Source organism: Drosophila ficusphila, unplaced genomic scaffold, assembly GCF_018152265.1.
Source record: "Drosophila ficusphila isolate 14025-0441.05 unplaced genomic scaffold, ASM1815226v1 contig_791, whole genome shotgun sequence".
NCBI classification, from domain to species: domain Eukaryota; kingdom Metazoa; phylum Arthropoda; class Insecta; order Diptera; family Drosophilidae; genus Drosophila; species Drosophila ficusphila.
Genome location: NW_025064737.1, coordinates 8,686,178 through 8,706,680, shown reverse-complemented (window position 1 = coordinate 8,706,680; position 20,503 = coordinate 8,686,178). Strand labels below are relative to the sequence as shown.

Here is a 20,503-nt window from a genome sequence, read left to right as displayed (position 1 = left end):
TTTCCAATTAATGAAATCTCTAAACTGCCATAAATTTGGTCCGGGACGCAAATAATTAAATTTCGTGGCCCACACGCAACGCAAACGAACACAATAGGGCTCACACAGACACACACACACACTGGCCCCAACGACTTGTTGACTTACGCTTGTGTGGGTGCAGTAGTGCGTAAGTGTGCGTGTGTGTGGCTGGGTCTGACATTTCTGACCAATTGGGCGATGACCGCAAATGTAGGCGGTTCATGGCCAACATTGTGGCTGTCAAATTGACAAGATATCCCGAAATGAGGCAAAGGAACACGTTTGTCGGCGGTGTGGCGTTCCCTTATTAAAGGGGAAAACATTTCCGGTTTCGGTAAATGCTTAAAGGAATTAAGCTGCGGTCAACCAAACATTACCTTCGCAGAGGGAATTGACATTTTCAATTGAAATTGACGTCAAACATTCACAACAGTTTAATTGCAAAGTAGCCCCAAGCATTAGCAGTCTGTAATTAATTACCAATTAGTAGGCTAATTTAATATAATATAATTTATTATATTTGTTGAGAAAACATTGGTTAATATTTATCTGGTCAAAAAAACAAAACGATGCTTGCATTTATTGCTTGTGGCATATTTTTTGAAATAACAACAAAGCTTAAACCCTTTTTAAATCAAATTAAAGTTATTATTTGCATTATAATTTCCAAGAAATAACTTCGTTTACGTGTTTCAACAGCTTTGAGCCAAATTAAAGTTGATATTTACATTATCAGTTCCAAAAATACTGTAACTGTTAACCAGAACACAATTATTCCAAAATATTTATTCATTTATTGAATTTAAAAATTCTTTTAAAACAATTTTCTTAGAAAAATATAAAAAGTTTTAAAAGCATTCGGAAAAATTTCCAAAATGTTATTATTGAAGCTATAAAAATTTTAAAAATCAATCAGATTTGATAAGTAGGTACATCGATTTTAAATTCCACTATTTGGCATTATATAACTATGTATTTAAAGATATACTACTATTTATAGATATAGATAATATATATATATATTATATTTTCTATTTAAAGATATACTATAAACGAGTTTTATTGAACTCACCTGCTTGACACTGGCACTGACCGCCGCCGGATCCCCCCTCTCCGCTGGCCGCTGCCGCCACCTCTGCCGCCTGCCGCCGCTGCTGGCGCCTCGTGAGCTGAAGGTGCGAGACATCGCGACGCAGGCGGTGCAACTCCCGCCGGACGTGCAGCGCCAAGTGTTGACTGTTGTTATTGTTGTTGTTAGTGTTGCTGCCACTGGCCACGTCGCTGGGATTGCTGGCCAGGATCTGTGTCTGATCGGCGGGCCAGTGGAGCAGCTGCTGCTGCTCGAGTCGCAGTTCCAGCTCCACGATGCGGGCGTCCAGTTGCTGGAGGCGTTGCATCCGCTGCTCCAGCCGCGTTTGCCGCACGTTGCCGTAAAGGGCGAAGCTGAAGGCGCAGAGGCACAACACGTAGCTGGCCACGTGCAGCAAGGATATGAACCGGACTGTGGGGCGATTCCGCTCCTTGTTGTTGTTGCTGTTGATAATGGGGGGCTGACAGGGGGGCGGGGCCAGGCGACTAGCTGTTGCTGCTGCTGTTGTTGCTGCTGTTGTTGCTGCTGCTGCTGCGGAGGAATCCGCTGAATTGTGGCCCAACAACAGACTTTGCAGTGGGGCTTCCACCGTTGCTTCTGCTGTGGGGTTCTCCCCATCCGATTGTGAAATGTCCTGGGGCATTGTCCTTGGACTGCCGCTGGGCGGCGCTTTGTGCTTGCGCATGCTGCTGCTGCTGCTGCGTCTTAGATGAAAGGCTCTCCACGAACGAAAAACTCGCGTATGTTGCTGTCACTTGAAGTGTCCTTGTGTCCTTGTGGCATCACAGAAAAAGCACAGCGAAAGCACATATGCTGCACCGCAACGTTTGCCTCGTTTCTCCACCACCTTCCCTTTCTTTTTTTTTTTTGGCTTTACTTGTCTTTAGTTTTTTTTACTATTTTTTTGGCAAGGCCTTCGAGTGATTTTCTATTCTTCGACTGCGGTAGTTGTTGGCCAGCACATTGCGCCCCGTTGCTGCAGTTTTCCGGGGGCCATGGAACGGAAAAACAACGCTAAACTTTTGCTGCTCGTGTTCGTGCCACTCGAGCGGGGAAGTCCTCTGGCCCTTTGTTTTTGTCCTGTCAATCGCCGCTGTGGCAGCTGCTCCTGCCAGTCGTTGACAAGTCCTGTTCCTCGGTTCGCACTTGTCCTTTCAGGGGGCTCTTCACATTGCAACTTATTTAGCTCTGCGTTCACTTTTCAACTGCAACGACACAGAATGAGAAGAAAAGTGAAAAATAAAGTTACGCCGAAACTTTTCGTTGGGGGAAAACGAAAGAAGGAAGGGGTTCCATTTTTTATACCCTTGCAGAGCAAAGGGTATTATAATTTCAGTCAGAAGTTTGCAACGCAGTGAAGGAGACACCTCAGACCCCATAAAGTATATATATTCTTGATCAGCATCACCATCTGAATCGAAATATGTATGTACGTCTGTCCGTCTGTCCGTCGGTCCGTCTGTCCGTCTGTCCGTCTGTCCGTCGGTCCGTCTGTCCGTCTGTCTGTTTCTATGTAAACTAGTCTCTCAGTTTTAAAGCTATCTCGCTGAAACTTTCCCAAAAGTTGTGTAGTTGTTGCACGCAGTATATATGTCGGAACGAGCCGGATCGGGCGACTATATCGGATAGCTCCCATACAAGAGAATGAAATAAAAAAATTTTACACCGTTGTTTTTGATCAGATCGACTTGATTCCTTCCAGATGGCGTTTTCTAACTGCTTTTGAATTTCGGATTAAATTTTATCAAAATCGGATAACTCTATCATATAGCTGCCATAGGAGAGATCAAAATATATATATATAAATAATGGAAAAAAATTATAATGTCGTTGTTTTTCATGCCACGAGCATGATTTTTGGAACATAAAGTTTTTTAAAAACTCTTAAGTTGAGAAAAAAATTTCATAAAAATCGGACAACTATATCATATAGCTGCCATTGGAAAGAAAAATCTATATAGAAATAACGGAAATATAATTATAACCTCGTTGTTTTCCATCAGGCAATAATGATTTTTGGAATATAGAGTTTTCTAATGAGTCTTGAGTTACAAATTAAATTTCATTAAAATCAGACGACTATATCATATAGCTGTCATATGAACAATATGGAAAATTAATAGAAAAATCGTCATAGCTTCGTTGCTCTTTAGCTTTTATGTATTTTTTTCGACATATTTAGTAACTGCAAGGGTATATAAGCTTCGGCTTGCCGAAGCTAGCTTCCTTTCTTGTTTCTCTTTCTTTTCCATGAATTATGTGCAAACTGGACCGTCGACGGTGTCGCCACATTTTCAATAATCAGCCGGGCTCGGCGACCGGATGATGTCCCGCCACCGAGTTGGCTTCCAAGTTCAGCCGGGCGTGCTCGACCCGCATCCAAGGCAACTGAACTGAACTGAGCACCGAACTCTGAACACCGAGCACCTCGCAAGAATCGGGCAGCCGAAACTTTTTTCGCACAAAACTTTTTTCTAGCTCAAGTAGCGGTGGCAGCCACTGACAAAAAAAAGAAGGCATTATAAAAAGAAAAACGCAAAAACATGAAACAAATAAAAAACATCTAAGGAGGTGGGGAGAGGAAGCAACTTGAGTGGGAAGGGGAAAGGCGTTTGACCCATGGACTTGTCGTGTCAAAAACATTTGTTGCCTTCAACTCTGCCCCACATGCCACCGCCAGAAGAAGGGGATTTCGCGGGGGAAGCGGGGGATTGGTGGGCGTTTGGCAATACAAAAGTCATAAAGTGGAAATTATAGCGATGGAGAACAACGCTGAAAGGGGAGGACAACGAAACTGAAATGCTCTTTAGAGAAACGAAATGAGCTTGAGAACTTTTTACAAGTTTCACACAAAAATTATAGCTTTAAAAGTACACAAAAGTTGACCAATATAGAAGCACTCGGACAAAGTTCTCGGGAAGTTTACAACTATTACTCAAGAATAATTAAAAGGATTGCTAAATAATTCATAAATGAAATGACAAGTGGAAGTTGCGTCACTTATAAAATATAGAAGCTTTTAAATAATGATTCAGTTAAACAATGAGTAGAGGTTAAATGATTTCTGCTTGTACAATAATTTAAAAGTCATTTATATTTTCTAGGCTTAGACTTAAATTTTTCCAATTTGCTGATTCATTATGCGGCCTAAATTGCTGATTAAACATTCTAACACGCACGCAAGCCAATCCCTCGCACTTATTTATACTTTCAATATTACTTATTTTCGGTGCGTTGGCATTGCGCAATCATGCGCCTAACAACCAAAACAACAATACGAGGAGCCCCAATAAAACTCGAAAAACAATCGGTCCATTGAAGAGGCCGCACCACCGACAAAAACGCAGGAGCCGCAACCACAAAAAGCAAAAATTGCGCCAAATCCAAAAAAAAAAAAAAAAAAAAAAGCATAAAAGTCAAAAGGCCAATATCAAACAGAAGCGGGAACAACATCGGCATCGGGCCGAAAACAACAATGAGATGCCCGTACCCCTTGATTTTCAGTCAATGGAATGTTTGGAACACCCTAATAAAACTAATTGAAAGTCTTGTGCGCTCCGGAGGCAATAATGGCAAATGAAGACGGCGATGATGATGATGAGGATGCCGATGATGATGATGATGGGCATGCGGATGATGACGCCGCTCGCCGAGCAACAATAACAATTGCAAGGCGGTGGAGAAGCTTTTAATTTAACAAATAAGAGCATGTGAGTGTGTGTGTGAAGTGGAGGTTCGTTGTTCGTTCGCTGGCTCCGAGTTTTGAGCTGACACTGCAATTGGCTGGCCAATTTCCCCCCTTTTAAAGTTCAGCATCGCCGGCATATCGATTTCGATTTTACACAATGTAGCTGCCAAAGGTTAATGCTATTCCGGGGGGCCTGGGGACAGCTAACTCAATATAAAATAAATTGATTTCAAATTTGGAGGAGCGCATGGAGCGCAGCTTTTGTCAATTACATGGGGAGTTCGGAGATTCGACTTCGGTCAAGCAGCGCTATAAAGTATGCTATGAATTTGTTCGACTTTCCATTGCAAATTGAATTAAGCTTGTGTGAGTGTGTGTGTGTGAGTGTGTGGGCGGCCACTTAGCACACATATTGATAGGCGTGTGGGAGTGTGTGTGCTTGTGTGGGCTAGTGCTTCCAGCTGGCAATTGAAAAATTTGATTTGGAATTGAAATGCAAATCAAGCCAGAATTGAATGGCATTAGCCGGACACCAAAAAACGGAATGGAATCCTTGCCCAAGAGGCAAAAGCTTTCTAAGCCATCCAACAATGTTGAGTTAAGTGCCACACGTACGTGTGCCTGCGCTTGTATATGTGTAAGTCAGTGTATGTGTGAGTTCGTGAGTGGTCGGGTTACAGTCAATGGCTGTAAAAAGCTCAATTGCAATGCATTCAAAGGGATTATTGTCCTTATTTATTTTGCTAAATTTATTCGTTACGCACAAATGCGCAAACCAAACCCAAATAACCCGAATAAGAACATGGCCACGAGTCCGGTCGTGGCAAATAAAAACATGAACATGACGGCCATACAACAACATACACACACACACACATCTAATACAAAGACCAAAGAGGGCCAAATCAAAGTAAATAAACAATAAAAATAATCGGGCCGTTAGCAACACATGTGCATTTTTCATCATCACCATGGCCAAACACCATCACCAACCCCCGAAAATCCAACATCATCATCATGCTAGGAAACTTCAGAAAACCTTGTAATACACTTAAAGAAAAATTCTTTTTTCTTGTGAAAAAAAGTCACAGAAAAATATTTAAGGAAGTTTTGGTACTGTATAAACAAATTACCAAGTTAAAATCATAACCTATCCTTAACGAAAATATTTTAACTATATCAGGAATTATAGTTCCAAAGAAAAATGTTCGTTCAGAAGATAAGAATATATTTTATTTTTTTATTTGAAAATGAATTTCAACGAATAATTATATGTATATTAAGACATCAAATATTATTTCAGATTAAGTTTGTGTAGTTCATCTAATTACAACACTTATTCCTTCGAGTGTAAGTTTTTCCTGCCTCTGGCCATAGCAAAGAACTTTGTTGCTGCCACTACAAAAGTAAACAGAAACAACAACAATGGCAACAAGGAGCCCAACAACAACAGGGAATCCCCGACAGCTTCGTCTGGGTTTTTGGGCGAGGCAATAAATAGTTGTCGTGCCATGAGAAAAATGCAAGAAGTGTTTAAGTTTCCTCACTTCCCTTTCTCCACTTTTCCCTGTTTTCCTCACTCTTTTTTTTGGCAACAAGGACCCGTAACCCCCATCCCCTTTGCTCACAAGTGTGAAGCGTCATTTCCTTCGCTCGTCGGAGTTTCCTCTCTTTTTTCTGCTCCATCATTTAAATTGAAAAATATTGAGGAAGCTGTAGTAGAACTTCCTCGAAGTTAACTGAAACTGAGCCACGAAAAGGGCGACAATGTTGCAAGGAAATGTGGGCGGTGCTGGATGGCGGGTGGGTGTTGGTGACGGAATGAATTGGCAAACTTTCGATTTTGGAAGACAGCAAGCAAAGAAAGTGTTGAGCCACTTCGATTTTGATTAAGGATTCGCTGGAGTAACCTTAAAAAAAGTTGCGCTCAAAGAAAGGGAAATAAGCTTTCTTTTGGCTGTGGAATTGGATGTTCTTTGAATAGAATTTGCAGTGAAGGGATTTGAAAGCGATTTGGTAGTGGTTAATGACTATTTTCTAAAAGAAAATTCATATTGATTGGAAGCAACTTGATGAGAAAAAGGACTCATTGTTCTTACTATAATACTAGTAGTATATCAGAACCATACTGTTAGTATGTGATCTATGGTTCTCCCTGAACTTTTACTTTTTATGCTATCTTATTCTTGTATAAATAACTTTGTAGATTCTCGTAAAAACAGCATTAAAATACTTTATAACACTCTGATCCCTGCCTACGCCCATTTCTCATAGTTCACTCCAACCAACTGCTCTTGAAAGATATTCCTGCACTTTTATGTCGGCCCTCTAGTTTAGGATTAAACGATGCGAGTCACTGGATACAAGCTATATCTCGGCGTTAGCTTTAATGTCCGTAACAAAATACTTATGTGTGCGTCGTTTGCCATTTCCCTATAATTTTTACAGCTTGTTTTCATGTAGATGCGGTTGCTGCTCCTCTCACAGTTTCGGGATTTTCTTTTTATGTGCCTTCTTCTTCTTCTTTAACAGGCAGATTCTACACACAAACTATTAGTGCAACTCATTGGCAAGCCGTGTTGTTGTTATTGTTTATTTTACTATTTGCTTTTGTTGCTTTATGGGCGGGCGAACGTCCCCTTGCAACACTGATGGCCACGCCCATTCCAGAGGGCGTGTGTCCATATTTGGTGAAGATTTCCAGCAGAAATTGCCCTTGGGAGAAATTACTTAATTTCGGAATTTCAATTTAGCACTTAGACAGGAAACATGGCACTAAGGAATGGAACCAGACGGTTGGCAAGACGGGTGAAGGGGGATGAGGGGGAGGGGGTGGCGCTTCGAGGACTGAGAGTGTAGTGGTGCGGTCTAGGATGTGTTTGTGTGTCTGCTTGTAAAAATTCAGCTTACACATGCTGTGACTCTTAAAAATTTCCGGAATTTTGGCACGCAATGTTTGCTTTTGTTTACTTGGCTTCCCAACATCCCTTCACCTCTTTTTTTTCTGGAGAGCCCACTTCAGGATTTTTCTAACCTCATCTCTGCCGGCTCCTACACATTCTGTTGCCCAGGTATTTCCTTTTTATGGCCATCATTCACTTTATTTGATTTTGTTTGAGGCAGCAAGGTGCTTAACAACCTAAAGAGGAATCGTAATTAACTTGGGGCCCACACACTCCGGCGAACGGTTAGCTTAACCAACTCTAATAAATGTCCTTTTGTGCAGAGATAAAAAAATTAAGTAGATAAACGAAAAAAAAATATAGAAAGTAAATAAAAGAACACAATTTTAAATTATTAAACATTTCTATTATCGGTTTATGCTGATAGAAAATGATCAGCAATATAAGTTGGTAAAAGTTTTGAATTAAGAGATTTCTTTAACCAAGAAGTAATCATTTATTGGATATATGTATACTCTTGTAATACATTAAATAATTAATTTTTATTTTTAAGAAATATTGTTGATGCACTGGAAACTTTTTTCAGTGCTCTTAGTTAAATTTGCAGGTGGCACACACGACAAAATCACACTAGCTCTGTGCGGTAAAAGTCGCCTACTGCAAACCGGTGATCCCGACCTTTTTACTTACTTTTCACCCCTTCCTCTCCACCCCTTCCTCTCCACCCCTTCCTCTCCACCCCTTCCTCTCCACCCCTTCCACTCCACCCCTTCCACTCCACCCCTTCCACTCCCACTACACTCCTTTCAGGAACTCCTTTGACTCACTGTGCGGCGAGTGAGTGAGTTTGTTAAACAGTGTAAAGTTACACGCAACTAAGCACTTAACTGCATAAAAGCTCGAGCACAGACGGCGGGTGCAAGGTGGTTGAAGAAGAGGGGGGAGAAACGGGGGATGGGGGAGAAAAACCACAGGCGGGGCAACCTTCAACTTGCAACGCTTGACTTTGCGTGCGTTTTTATGAATGAGTTGGCGCCGAGGCGAGCAACAAATGTAAATCCGCGACCCCGTTGAAAGGTCGTCCAACAAGCTGACCAAAACCCGCAGGGCCACCTACCATTTTCCATCCATTTTCCCCTCATTTCCCTCTCCTGCATTTCCCTCCGCTTGTCTGAGGCGAAAATTGAAGCGCAGAGCCAGACCGAAAGAACATAAAACGTTGGCCAGACGAGTTGCTAAAGAGCTGTGGCTATGTAAACAGACACAGCTGGACATTCGACAGTCTCCGTCTGGCCAAGTTCCCTCTCCCCTCCTGCTCCTGCTCCCCCTCCTCCGCTGAAAACCCCGCCTTTGCTCTTCCCATTTCCTCCTCTGTGTGGTATTGTCATGTTGCGGCTAAGTCGGGTTAAAGGCTCTGAGCAGTTGGCCATCAATTGCGCTCTGATCCGGCACTGAAGGCATAGGAAAGCGCTTAACTTCTGCACCAAAGGCGCACGAGTCGCCAGTTGCAAGTTGCCAATGAGAATGCAACCTGAGCTGGAAGTGGCCCCACATCGTGGGAAATGGCAGGGAGACTCCAGGAAACATGGAGGCGAATGGGATGTGATAAGCTAGATGCATGGTCGATAAATCTAGCTGGCTACTAGATACACAGGGAAAACTAAGATAAAGATTGTTTTAATAAGAGCATTCAATTTTAGTTACTGGTTATTATAAGTGACATTTTTATATATATAAAAAACAGGTTCTTAATCTGCATTTTGAACAAATGTTTGGATAATCCCTTAAGCCCCGAAACAGCCATAACTCATCAGGCACAGATAATCTCACCACAAACCCAAAGACCCTTTTAGACATACACATTAATAATAATCCCGGAATTAAGTTGACCGCTCTGGACAAACGGATGTGCTGACAAAAAGGACAGTTTATATAACAAAAGGGGAAACCAATGCCACCCCAAACCCAAAACAGGCACTGTATAAAAAGAGTGATATATTGTTACTACAAAATATTTATCTTATGAGTTTTAAATCATTAATAAATATTAGTGAATTAAAGACACGCCTCGAATAAATCCTGATTTAAGTCCCACCTCACAACAAAGTCACAAGTTTTAATGAAAACCGTGTGGAGGTCCATAAAATGTTGTCTCATTTGTCACCCAGCCTCGTGTGTGTCGCCGGTTTGTTGCGGCCAAAAGTGCAAGGTAACCGCAGAGGGAAGCCTTCCAACCTGCCGCCGTTCGCCCCTCGCCAATTTAAATTTTCCCATAAGCTTTTGCCAGACTTTTCGGCTTGGCATTTAAGTAATTTGCTGGCTGCAACCTGTGGGCTTCCACTATCCATCCACCATCCACAGCTCCACCCATCGGATCCCCTTTTTCCCGTTCATCTCTGTCTGCATCCCGGCGTCATTGGTTGGTAATTTTTCACCGGCTGACAAGATGTCGCCTTTCCGTCGACGATGTCGCTGCCGTTTTGCTGGCCCGGTCGCTCGTCTGTCGCCTTTGCGTTGCATAATTGCTTTGTGGTTAAAGGATTATTTACTTTTTTCCAGCAGCAACGCCCATTAACGGAGACGGCGTTCCTCGTCCTGCCGCCGAATGCCTGCTGAGTCACTAAGACACAGTTTGTCCTCGTCACTAAGCCGACGGCTTGCGCTGATTTGGGCTTAAATGCATTCAGCTCATTTAATTTTCAGTGCACTGAAAAAACCCACCAGACCCGCCTTTTTATACCCTCTTTCAGCTAGAAGTCTCTCTACTATGTGGATATATTTTCAAGCCTTGTTTTGTGTCTTGTTCACAACCTGCTTCTAAAATCAGAAAATCCGAACAGAGGCTTTATTTGTGGCTATTCTAAAACCAGATATACCAGATTGCCCATTTTGACAGGAAATATGTTAAAATTCTTATATTGACATTAACTTTACACCTCAGCTATTTAACATGCAGCAAAATAACCCTGGACTACTTTTTAAACCGGTTTAAGCATTAATTAATGTTTCACCTATTGCTCCTCTGCAAACAAGTATTTTAACAAGAACAAAAAAAATATGATACAAAAATTTTATCAGAGGAAAGCTAATAAGCTTTCTATAAATACTTAAAAATTTTATATTTCTTAAATTTCCAGGGTATGTCAGTCTTCAGTTTTTGAATCCATATTTTTTTGCGATGTTTCCTTTTTTCGTTGGTCGGTTGGTCTCCCTTTTCCATCACTGCTGTCTCACAAATTATATAATTAAGTTAAAGTGAGCGGCGGCGGGCAATTTACGAGCAGCTCCATCGGCTCCCATCTGGCAGCTCCAACTGGGAAATGGTTAGTGGATACAGTATACTGTATACTGGATAGTGGATACTGGGTACTATGTGTAGATACCGGGAACTGGTGTGCTGGGTGTACGCTAATTTCTTAATTCTCACCTTCCGCTCGCAGGGCGGACGTGGACCATTCCATTCCGTGTGAAGGCAGCGGCGGTTCCCGAAAATAGCATTTCCGTATTGCCATGTCTATCGTGACTTTTATTGTTGAATGAACCCTCCTCCGGGCACAACCAGTTATGGTCCGTCCGAGTGCTCGTCCGATTCCCGGTCGGTCCAGAGCCATGCCCACAGTCCCTTTTTCCCTGCTCCTCCTCCTCCTTTTCCTGATGGATCCCATCCCCCATTTCGGCTGATTGCTGTTCATTCGCGCGTTTAATGTGGACGGGTCGAAGCGGAGTGGATGATGCTGTGTTGAAAAACCCCCATGCCAACCCCTTCTTCTGCCCCCAACTATTCTTTCCTGGACTATTCTTTGACTCTACTATCACTCTCGCCCCGTCTCACTGGGCATTTTGTGTTCAATTTAGCGTCATAATTTCGTTTATTGCATGGCCTGCCTTTCGGTCAGCTCCCCGATGCCCGACTGCTCCCCAAAACCCTCCCCACCCCCCCGAAAATCTTCAGAGCCGCTGTCAAGTGTTTTTGTTGAGTTCATCAAAATTGTCGCCGGCCAACGATGACATCCACTTAACGCAATTTTCAGCGCTGAAAGAGACTCACTGCCACTGGCAGCTCCACTCGAGAGTCATTCATTCATTCAGTCAAAAGCTGATGCTGCTGCTGCTGCTAAGCATCCACTCATTCCGTCATTCATCCATTCAGTCACTCGCTCATTTCACACCATTTACAGTTACAATTAATGTTTGTTTGCCTGTCTCCCGCATTTTTAGGTAACCCCCATGCCAAACATCAAAGGGCCCAAGCGAAAAGATGAGCAGGCGAACACCACCCACACAAATATTCGCCCCGGCTTATCTTAAAGCGGCAAAAAGCTTGCATATTTAATAATTGCTCAGCTGAAGTTCATGAAACCGGGTAAGAATACCCCCGAGGAAGGGCGAAAGGTCCCCGGGGGAGTCCCCCAAATGAAAAGGGTCGAGGGATGGCGGCAGAAAGCGCAACCTTAGCCCGCTCATAAACGAATGTTTCTGCTACAGAATTTACACCTAGACGGAGGATGGGGCAGCCTGCGGCATCAGTGGCATGCTTCTGGCCCAGCTGCGGCATGCCCATAAAGTATCTTGAATATTTCAGGTGTGCCGGCAATTTAAGGGTCTCCATCTTGTTCAGGTGCGGGTTCATTAGATGTCCACTGCAACTTCATTTGCGGCAGCGCAAAAAAGTGAAGCGCAAATCTTCGCGGTTGGTTACACTGCCAGTTGGTCAGTTGCCAACTTGTTGTTACTATACGTTGGCTTTAAAGGTATATAGAATGAAGAAAAACTTATCACTAACGACAGCTAAAAATGCTTAAACAGTTTTAAGTATCTATCAAAAAAATAATGGAAAATTAACCATAATAATAAATCAAATAAAAGTAACTATTAAATATTGAACAAGAAAACTATCCTATAACTATCTATAACTATACATATATGCACATGGAATCCACATCTTTCTTCAAATTTACTCAAGCAATTTCTTGTCGGCTATAAAATTGACTTGGTTTATGGCGATATCCCCAGGTTATTACTAAAAGGTGTTTTCGATTTCAAAGTTTAATATTATGTTACTAACACCTTAAACTGATAAAGAAAGGAAGCTTTACTGTTTATGGAATCATTTATTTTATGGTCTCGTAAACGTATCTTTTAAAAATATTGGTAAATTATTATTAGTTACCCATCAATAAATTTTTAATAAATTAAAGAAAAATTCCCATTAGCTATGTACAATCCTTTCCATCATTGAAAAAGGTGAACAGGTAACATTAATGTTTTTCACCTTAAGCTTCAAGATATTAAAATGTATCGTAATCTCACAAATAAGTTAAACAAAATATCTTGGCTCCTATGTATGTAATTTATGTTACAACCATAAGTTTGTGTAAAATCCCAGTACCGGGTATCGTATAAACGTTAGACCCGACTTTGGCATCCCTAGCTGTTGTTTTGGTTTTTTATGCTGCTGTTATTTTTGCTGCAGAGGCTTAGCCAGCGACGACGTCAGAATTTCAATGTTTTTTTTTGCGCTGCCTAGCCTGTTAATCTATTTTTTTATGCGCTTTGCGAGGGCATTCGCCTAAAAGCTAGCTGAGGATTTTTTGCTCCCTTTCGGCGGGTTTCTGCTTTTGATTTGATTTCGTTTTCGTTTCGCATTGTGGGTTCTCCTTTTCCTCTATGTACTATATGGGTTGGTTTTGGGAACGTTCCAAAATAAAAACAAACAAAAAACACCGCTTTTGGTTGTTTGCCTTTTGTTTTCTTTTGTCATCTGGTCCAGCCACCCTAATTTGTTGTTGTTTTTTTGTCAACGTTTTTGCATACAAAGCACACACACACTCGCACACATCCCAAATGAGATTTTATGCACCCCGCTTACTATAATAATCAAACAGTTTGTTTGGTTCACCTCTTAAGTACTTCTCTTACTTTTTGCTGCTATCGAATTCCTCCTTGTTGCCTGCTTTCTGGATCCCGTTTTTTGCCGCTCGCGTTTCACTGCACCTTCTTACTGATTGGGGGCACTTAACATAATTTAATTTCGGCAACTATAAATTACAACTCCTTGCACTTGGCACACACACTGAAGTTGTTTTTCTTTTGTTGTTGTTGTTGTTGTCACAGCTTAAAACATGCTCCTTCTGCTTTCTTTTCGCCCGTTCGTCCTTATCTAAGGACAACAAAGAGGTGGGGAAGAACACACGCCCGGAGGATAGGATCCCGCGACCCCCAAAAACGAGAAATTTTCCCGATTGCGAATTTATCTCCGACGCACACACACCTCCACTTTGGGCAACACAAACAAAGCTTTTGGCGATGCTGTTTTGGTTTAATTTGGGTTTTTGATACGAGCCGACTTCGATTTGTCGTCTGCAAGTTCGAAATTCCCGATTTCCAGTTATTTACCGATTTCCGGAGCGGGTGACCGCGCGAGTCGAGCCGTCGAGACAGATTGAATCGAACATCGGAAAGTTGGGTGCATGGTAAAATAAGTGCAGGGTAGTAGTCTCGTCGGGTCCGTTAGGCCGTTGAAAATACCTACAATACATCGGAAGGTCGGGTGGTTTTGTTCGCACGCAGAAAGCATTTGGCTCTCTCTGGTTCGACCTGAAACTCAGATGCAACGCCTCTCCAGCGGACGAGCTGTAAAGGTCCAGAGACATGGGCGTAGTCTGAATTTTGACCCCATAAAAGAAATATCTTTCTTTTGAATGAAAGGGATTTTCGAAATTAAATGTAAAGTATAAATATTTAGCTTTCATTAACTACCTTAAATTCTATCAATTTAATTCCTTCGCATACACCTAATATAAATCTAATGGGTGAAACTGGGTCCCCCGGCATAAATTGAGAGACACCCATCGAACTCAAACATGAGTTGCAATTCGTTGGGGCTTATGTTTGAGTTGACTGCGGTTCGACGAGTTGCAGAAGGTGTTGCAAGGTAAATAAGCACGGATAACGGAGAAAACAGCAACAAAAACATGATCAACCGGTGGGAGTTACTTATTGTACTTAAAATAATTGCTCCTTAATTATGTAATTATTTTTTAACCATTCAATTATAAAGCAACATTTTGAGAGTTTTTTAGAGTTTTTAATATGATTTAAATTATATAAATTATTTAATTAAAATCAAGAAGAAATATAAACATTTTAAACCACAAAACCACACAGTAAGAACTTATACCTTAATGTTACACGAAATAAGACATTAATTTCAGGTGAAACCTTGCATTGTTATTCCAAAACAGTGCGCTCGATAAATCATATTATTTTGAGCATTCAGCAAGTGCATTTTTGAATGCCAACCTAATAAATCTCTCCTTTCTCTGCACCTTTTTTAAGGCGTAAGATAAGAGCGTATTTCAGGTCACTGGAGAGGGGCAACAACAGCTTCAAGTGGGCAAACCCCTTCGGGACCCCAGTGCGATTGTTCTCAAAAGCCGGCTAAACAACTTTCCTGCTCCCTTCCCACGGTTTTTCGCACTTGAGATGACAGAGAGATTGATGTCGCTAATTGTAATTACATATCAATTATAATTGGCAGCCAATCAGGGGTCGTAGGTGCAGCTTTATTAATTAGCCGCAATTGTTGTTATGTGTTCCACATGCCACGCGTTTCTGTAACTCTCTTAACTCGCTCTCTTCAACGCCCACGCAATGCTCTCTTTGTTACGGTACACTTTTCGGGTGCAGAGAAAAAAATGTTCATTTAAAATTATTAAAAATATATTTTCATAAAATTTTGATTGCAAAAACTTTTTTAATAAAGCTGAGGTTATTTCTTCTGAATATGAAGGACTGGTCAACAAAGCGTTTTCTATGTTTAGTTGTTTTTAAAATAAATTTAAAAGTGCCATTCATTTTTTCTTTCTGTACGCGGTACGTGTAAGAACGGTACTCCTTGAACTTTGGGGCGCCATACTCATTTCCGGTTTCCGTTACTTTGTGTGCGTGGAAAATTTGAATTGCGTGGCAAAGTTGGCCGCCTAATGCTTTTTTGCGCATCTGAATTTTATTGAAAACACATTAAGAGATCCCAACAGAAGCGCCACTTTCGCCGGAAGTTGCCAATTTCCCTGACGAGCGCCCCCTTTTGTGGGCGTGACCCGTCAGGGAAATCAAATTGTCTGGTGCAATGGCAATGGTAAAGCGAATTGTATTTCGCTGCCAATAAACGTAACTTCCCCCGAGAAGGCTAATCAACGTTGGGCAAGAGCCTCAAGCAAAAATGTCGCCAAGAGCGGGAGAATTTCCACCCCAGCAGGCTGATAAGACACCTGCATTGATTAGATAAGCGGTAAAAAGAGAGGGAGCTTTTTCTACACTTTTTATTTTGGTGGCTTGATAGCCGAAGACACCTAATCGCGCTTAGTCACAGGTTGCCAAAGCGCGCAGACGGTCAGAAATGGACGACACCGACTTCTCGCTCTTCGGCCAGAAGAACAAGCACAAGAAGGACAAGGCGGACGCCACGCAGATCGCCAGGACGCCCACCTCGGAGCTGGACCTCAAGCGGATCATAATCTCCCTCCCGACGAGAGAGGACACATACGAGAACTGTGCCAGGACAGGAATCGCCCTGATCCTCAACCACAAGGATGTCAAGGGGCAGAAACAGCGAGTGGGCACAGAAAAGGATCGCGATGATATGGAGGACACTCTACGACGATTTGGGTTCGATGTTCGGACCTACAATGACCTGACATTCTCCGAAATCAACGACATCCTAAAAGAAGGTGAGTTTCCACCAAGTTGGTGTTACATATAGTAATCGTAAATCACTAAAAAGCCGCTTTATCTACCGGATGAATCAAGTTTATTTTCGGTTTGCTTGGTTAAATAAGAAGTTATGAAATATATTTATTGCTTATAAAGTTCCCACTTTGTATATAACCAATTAAAACGATTTAGCTCTTTTTTACAAGAAACCTTGCTATTTATTGTTAAACAAATTAATTTTTAAACAGATTCTAGTTCATTGGAAGTGCTAACATTTTTCAAGCTTCCATATCTTATCTCTATCAAAACAAAGTCACTACTTTAATAACTGCAACAATTATGAGATAAAGACAGTAATCGGTTTTCCTGATCGATCGGAAAAACAAGCGAAAACATTTTATTTTTTAATTTAAATGGCAAAATAACAACAAATATGTTTGAAATACAAAATCCCAACGGTTCGTTGACTTTCAAACGGATTAGATAACGTTTGATACTTTCTTAAAAAGTAAGGGGAATTTCAGGTGATTCAGTGAATTCAAGGTCTTTACTAAAAATAAAATCCAAGAAGTACCCTTTTTTTTATAAGAGAACGAAGTATGTATTTAAATAATATTTAATTTTTCTCAAAATAATTTCAGTTGCTAAGGAGGATCACAGCCAGAATGATTGCTTTGTGTTGGCGGTGATGTCACATGGAACCGAGGGGAAAGTTTATGCCAAGGACATGTCGTATCCTGTGGAGCGTTTGTGGAACCCCTTCCTCGGTGACAACTGCAAGACGCTGAAAAACAAGCCGAAACTGTTCTTCATCCAGGCCTGTCGTGGCGAGAACCTGGAGAAGGCCGTCGAGTTCCAATCGTTTGCGGTGATGACCAGGGATCTGGCCCCCGAACCAGTGGCCCCCGTCCAACCCATCACCTATGCCATTCCCAGCACGGCGGACATGCTCGTCTTCTACTCCACCTTCGATAGTGAGTACTGACACAAGTAATCTGCTCTTCACAGTTTCACAACGAAGCGAAAATGTTGTGGGCCTTGGACAGCTTTTAACATCAATCAATTAAGGGTTGCCTAAGGTTTATGCGCATAAGCATATACAATTGAAGGAGGTTCCGAATTAGTAAAATATAAATGTAGTTAGCTAATGTGTTTAAGAAAATAGATATACAACAATCTTTAAAATTTTACTTCATAGGTAAAGTTAAAATACTCTTAAAGCTCTAAAATGGTGCATGCACTTTTTTTATATGTTCATTATTATTCTTTTGTTGAATTCGTATGCTTCCTTCCTTCTTCGTTTGTTAAATTTAAGTTAATAACAACACACCACTTACATATTTTTGCGAAGCAACCCTCAATAGAACAAACAAGTACTTCCGTAAAACTATATCTTATTTTTGTTTACATACTTTTTAATATGTAGATATTCTACTTACAACCTTACAACTACAAATTAAATTTTATAAAAATCTGAGCAACCATAAAAATGGAAAAATTAAAAAAGTAATTACAATACCCTTACCTTACAGCTGATATTGTCCTTATACACATTTTGTTGCAATAGAAGATTTTAGACAAAAGTTCATAAAGATATATATATAAATTTCAGATTGCGAAAGCTATCTATTCGTTACTATACTTTTCCTGATTTTGACTCTTCTTCCTTTCAGAGTTCTTCTCGTTCCGGAACGTGGACGACGGGTCCTGGTTCATCCAGAGCCTCTGCCGGGTGCTCGACCAGGCGGCCTCCAACGAGGCCTCCCAACCAGACGGAGCCGAGCTGCTCCGCCTGCTGACCGCCGTGAACAGAAAGGTGGCCTACGAGTACCAGTCCAACACGAAGAACGAGGCCCTCAACCAGATGAAGGAAATGCCCAACTTCATGTCCACACTGACCAAAACTTTCCATCTGCGTGTCAAGCCGAAGACCTGAAAATCCACGGGGACTGTGAGTCAGTCAGTCAGTCGGAGGGACACTTTAACAGTAGAAAACTCTTTCACTTAATCGCAATGTTGGCAATTTGTTGATAGAAATACACACACTCATTTCGATGGCACTTATCTGGAATTGGAATTGGCTTAGTGCCGCTGGGGCAGCGATAGCGAATGCGATTGACAAACAGATAGATAGATATAGATATAGGTTGTCTGGGTTGCCGTAGGGTCAGTTGACCGGAAAATGTCGCGATTGCCGCACGTTTGCGGTCTCTGCATTCTGCTGAGGTTCTGGCAGCTCTTGGCCTTGGCCCCCTTCAAAATTGGTGGTCCATCGGGAGCCAGATGTCAAAGATGGCTCACCCTGTCTGCGGCCTTCCGCTGGCTTTTGCTCACCTCGGTGGCTCCTTTCATTTTGTGGAAAAGCGTCGCCTTGTATGAAGCCACAAATGTCCGGCATTCAACGATCTTTAAGATAATTGCTCTGGCCACAATGACGGGTGATGTCTGCATTTCACTGGCTTTAATGGGAACAAACCTTTTGAATCGCAGGAAGTTGGCCAACTTGGTGAATGGTTTGGCCAGGTTGCATCGCCGGAGGAAACTCAGCTGGTGGTCCACTTTGTTTTTGTGGCTCAAGTTGCTCCTTTCGCTCTACGAAGTCCTTTGCAATGTTCCCTTTTTGGGAAGAGCAGGAAGTCGTCTGCCTTGGTCGCAACTTTTGGCCTTTGGAGTTCTGCTCTATGTGCAACATGTGGCCAGTGTTTATGCAAATGGATTGTTTGGAGGCATGCTTTTGATTCTGGAATGCTACAATCAACTGGAGAGGGAGGAACCCATTCTGGCCAGACTTTTGCAAAAGGAACGAATGTGGTCAAGATTGGTTCAGAGGTTCGTGAAAATCTTTCAGTTGGGTTTATTTCTGCTGGTCATTGGCAGCTTCATCAACATTCTGGCCAATATGTACGCCTTTATGTCTTATTTTGTATCCCAACATGGAGTTCCATTAACCATTTCCAATAATTGCCTAATTATGGCAATCCAACTGTATGCTATGGTTTTGGCAGCTCATCTTTGCCAGTTGAGATCTGCGAAATTGAGAAAAAGGTGTTTGCAATTGGAATATGTGCCTGAAGGACTCACTGAGGAAAAGGTAAATTAATCTAACATATATTCGTTGTTTACAAGGTAACTTATTATTAATATTTTATCAGGCCATGGCTTCAACAGCATTTCCTTTGGTCTCACCAACTGGCAGTGCAAATTTTCGTATCTTAGGCCTTTTCACAGTGGACAACTCGTTTTGGCTTTTTCTGGTCTCGTATGCCATGAATTTTATAGTGATTATCCTGCAGTTTAGCTTGGAGAATTATGAAACTGGCTGAAACAAAACAGTGGATCGTTATCAAATAAATCTCACGTAGAAATCTCTCTTAAAATGCTTAAGAATCTCAAGAATAAAAAGGCTATACATTTAATAAAAAATGATACAATAACTAATTTTTTTACTTTAAGTTAAAAATCTTTTAAACAATCAGAAAATGTGTCACTAAAATAAGTTTTTCCCTAAAAAAAATGTTTCGTATTGATTAATACTCTATGCACAGTGGCTCCAAAAATTTATTGTTCAAAGATTCGTTCATTTTTTAAACTAACAGCTGTCGCTAGGTGGCGACACTATAGTTCCAAAACCCGACAAAGCAATAATGGTGGAGCTGTTGACCCAGATACTTGAGCGCGCGCAGTTTAAAATGTAAACATTTCCATAGAAATCGCTTGACTATTAGCTGCATAAATTAGTTTTATCTTTCCCTCGTTGGCCAGCAATATAACTTTAAACAAAAATAAATATATTTCAAAGCGTTGACACTGCAATAAGGTTAAACATGCCATTTGTTGATGTTGCATGGGAGTTCACGCTTTGTTGCCATTTTAAGTTTAAACTTTAAACAATAAAAGTAGAGCAAGTGGACTGAACAAAGTCTGCGTTGCAATCTCGATATTATCATGCAAAGATTAATGGTGACAAACTCCGCCATTCAATAAAGTTTTTGTCACTTCGCCAGCGATGTTCAGTCTCTTCGTGAATTTTGATTTCGATGATTGGCATTGCGTAAACTGGAAATGAAAGTGGCAGTCAGCAAGTCC

The 20,503-nt window shown here is 41.5% G+C and overlaps 4 protein-coding genes across 22 annotated transcripts in view; 2 read left to right on the top strand and 2 right to left on the bottom strand.

Moving 5' to 3' along the window:
* The window catches only part of LOC108087012 (collagen alpha chain CG42342), a 75,671-nt gene extending 61,540 nt beyond the window's left edge, over positions 1–14,131 (bottom strand). For all 19 annotated transcript variants that reach the window (XM_017184161.2, XM_017184167.2, XM_017184172.2 and 16 more), the window contains exons 1-2: positions 13,622–14,131; positions 1,094–2,316 (exon numbers count right to left, since the gene is read on the bottom strand). In XM_017184161.2, coding sequence (XP_017039650.1) covers positions 1,094–1,796 — 703 coding nt within the window. In that variant the 5' untranslated portion in view covers positions 1,797–2,316; positions 13,622–14,131. The remainder of the gene's footprint in view (positions 1–1,093; positions 2,317–13,621) is intronic.
* Positions 10,859–11,557, bottom strand: LOC108087014. The gene is made up of 2 exons (XM_017184181.1): positions 11,130–11,557; positions 10,859–11,015 (listed from the first exon to the last, which is right to left on the bottom strand). Exons 1-2 carry the CDS (start codon positions 11,372–11,374, stop codon positions 10,940–10,942), a joined length of 321 nt encoding a protein of 106 aa, XP_017039670.1. The 5' UTR covers positions 11,375–11,557; the 3' UTR covers positions 10,859–10,939.
* A 1,936-nt stretch (positions 14,132–16,067) lies between the features above and the next one.
* On the top strand, positions 16,068–18,477 carry LOC108087050 (caspase-3). Its single transcript, XM_017184228.2, has 3 exons — positions 16,068–16,434; positions 17,059–17,391; positions 18,091–18,477. Exons 1-3 carry the CDS (start codon positions 16,104–16,106, stop codon positions 18,351–18,353), a joined length of 927 nt encoding a protein of 308 aa, XP_017039717.1. The 5' UTR covers positions 16,068–16,103; the 3' UTR covers positions 18,354–18,477.
* Positions 18,478–18,599: 122 nt separating this feature from the next.
* Positions 18,600–19,741, top strand: LOC108087000 (putative gustatory receptor 89a). The gene is made up of 2 exons (XM_017184137.1): positions 18,600–19,508; positions 19,570–19,741. The coding sequence occupies exons 1-2, from the start codon at positions 18,600–18,602 to the stop codon at positions 19,738–19,740; spliced, it is 1,080 nt and encodes a 359-aa protein (XP_017039626.1). The 3' UTR covers position 19,741.
* Positions 19,742–20,503: the final 762 nt, after the last annotated feature.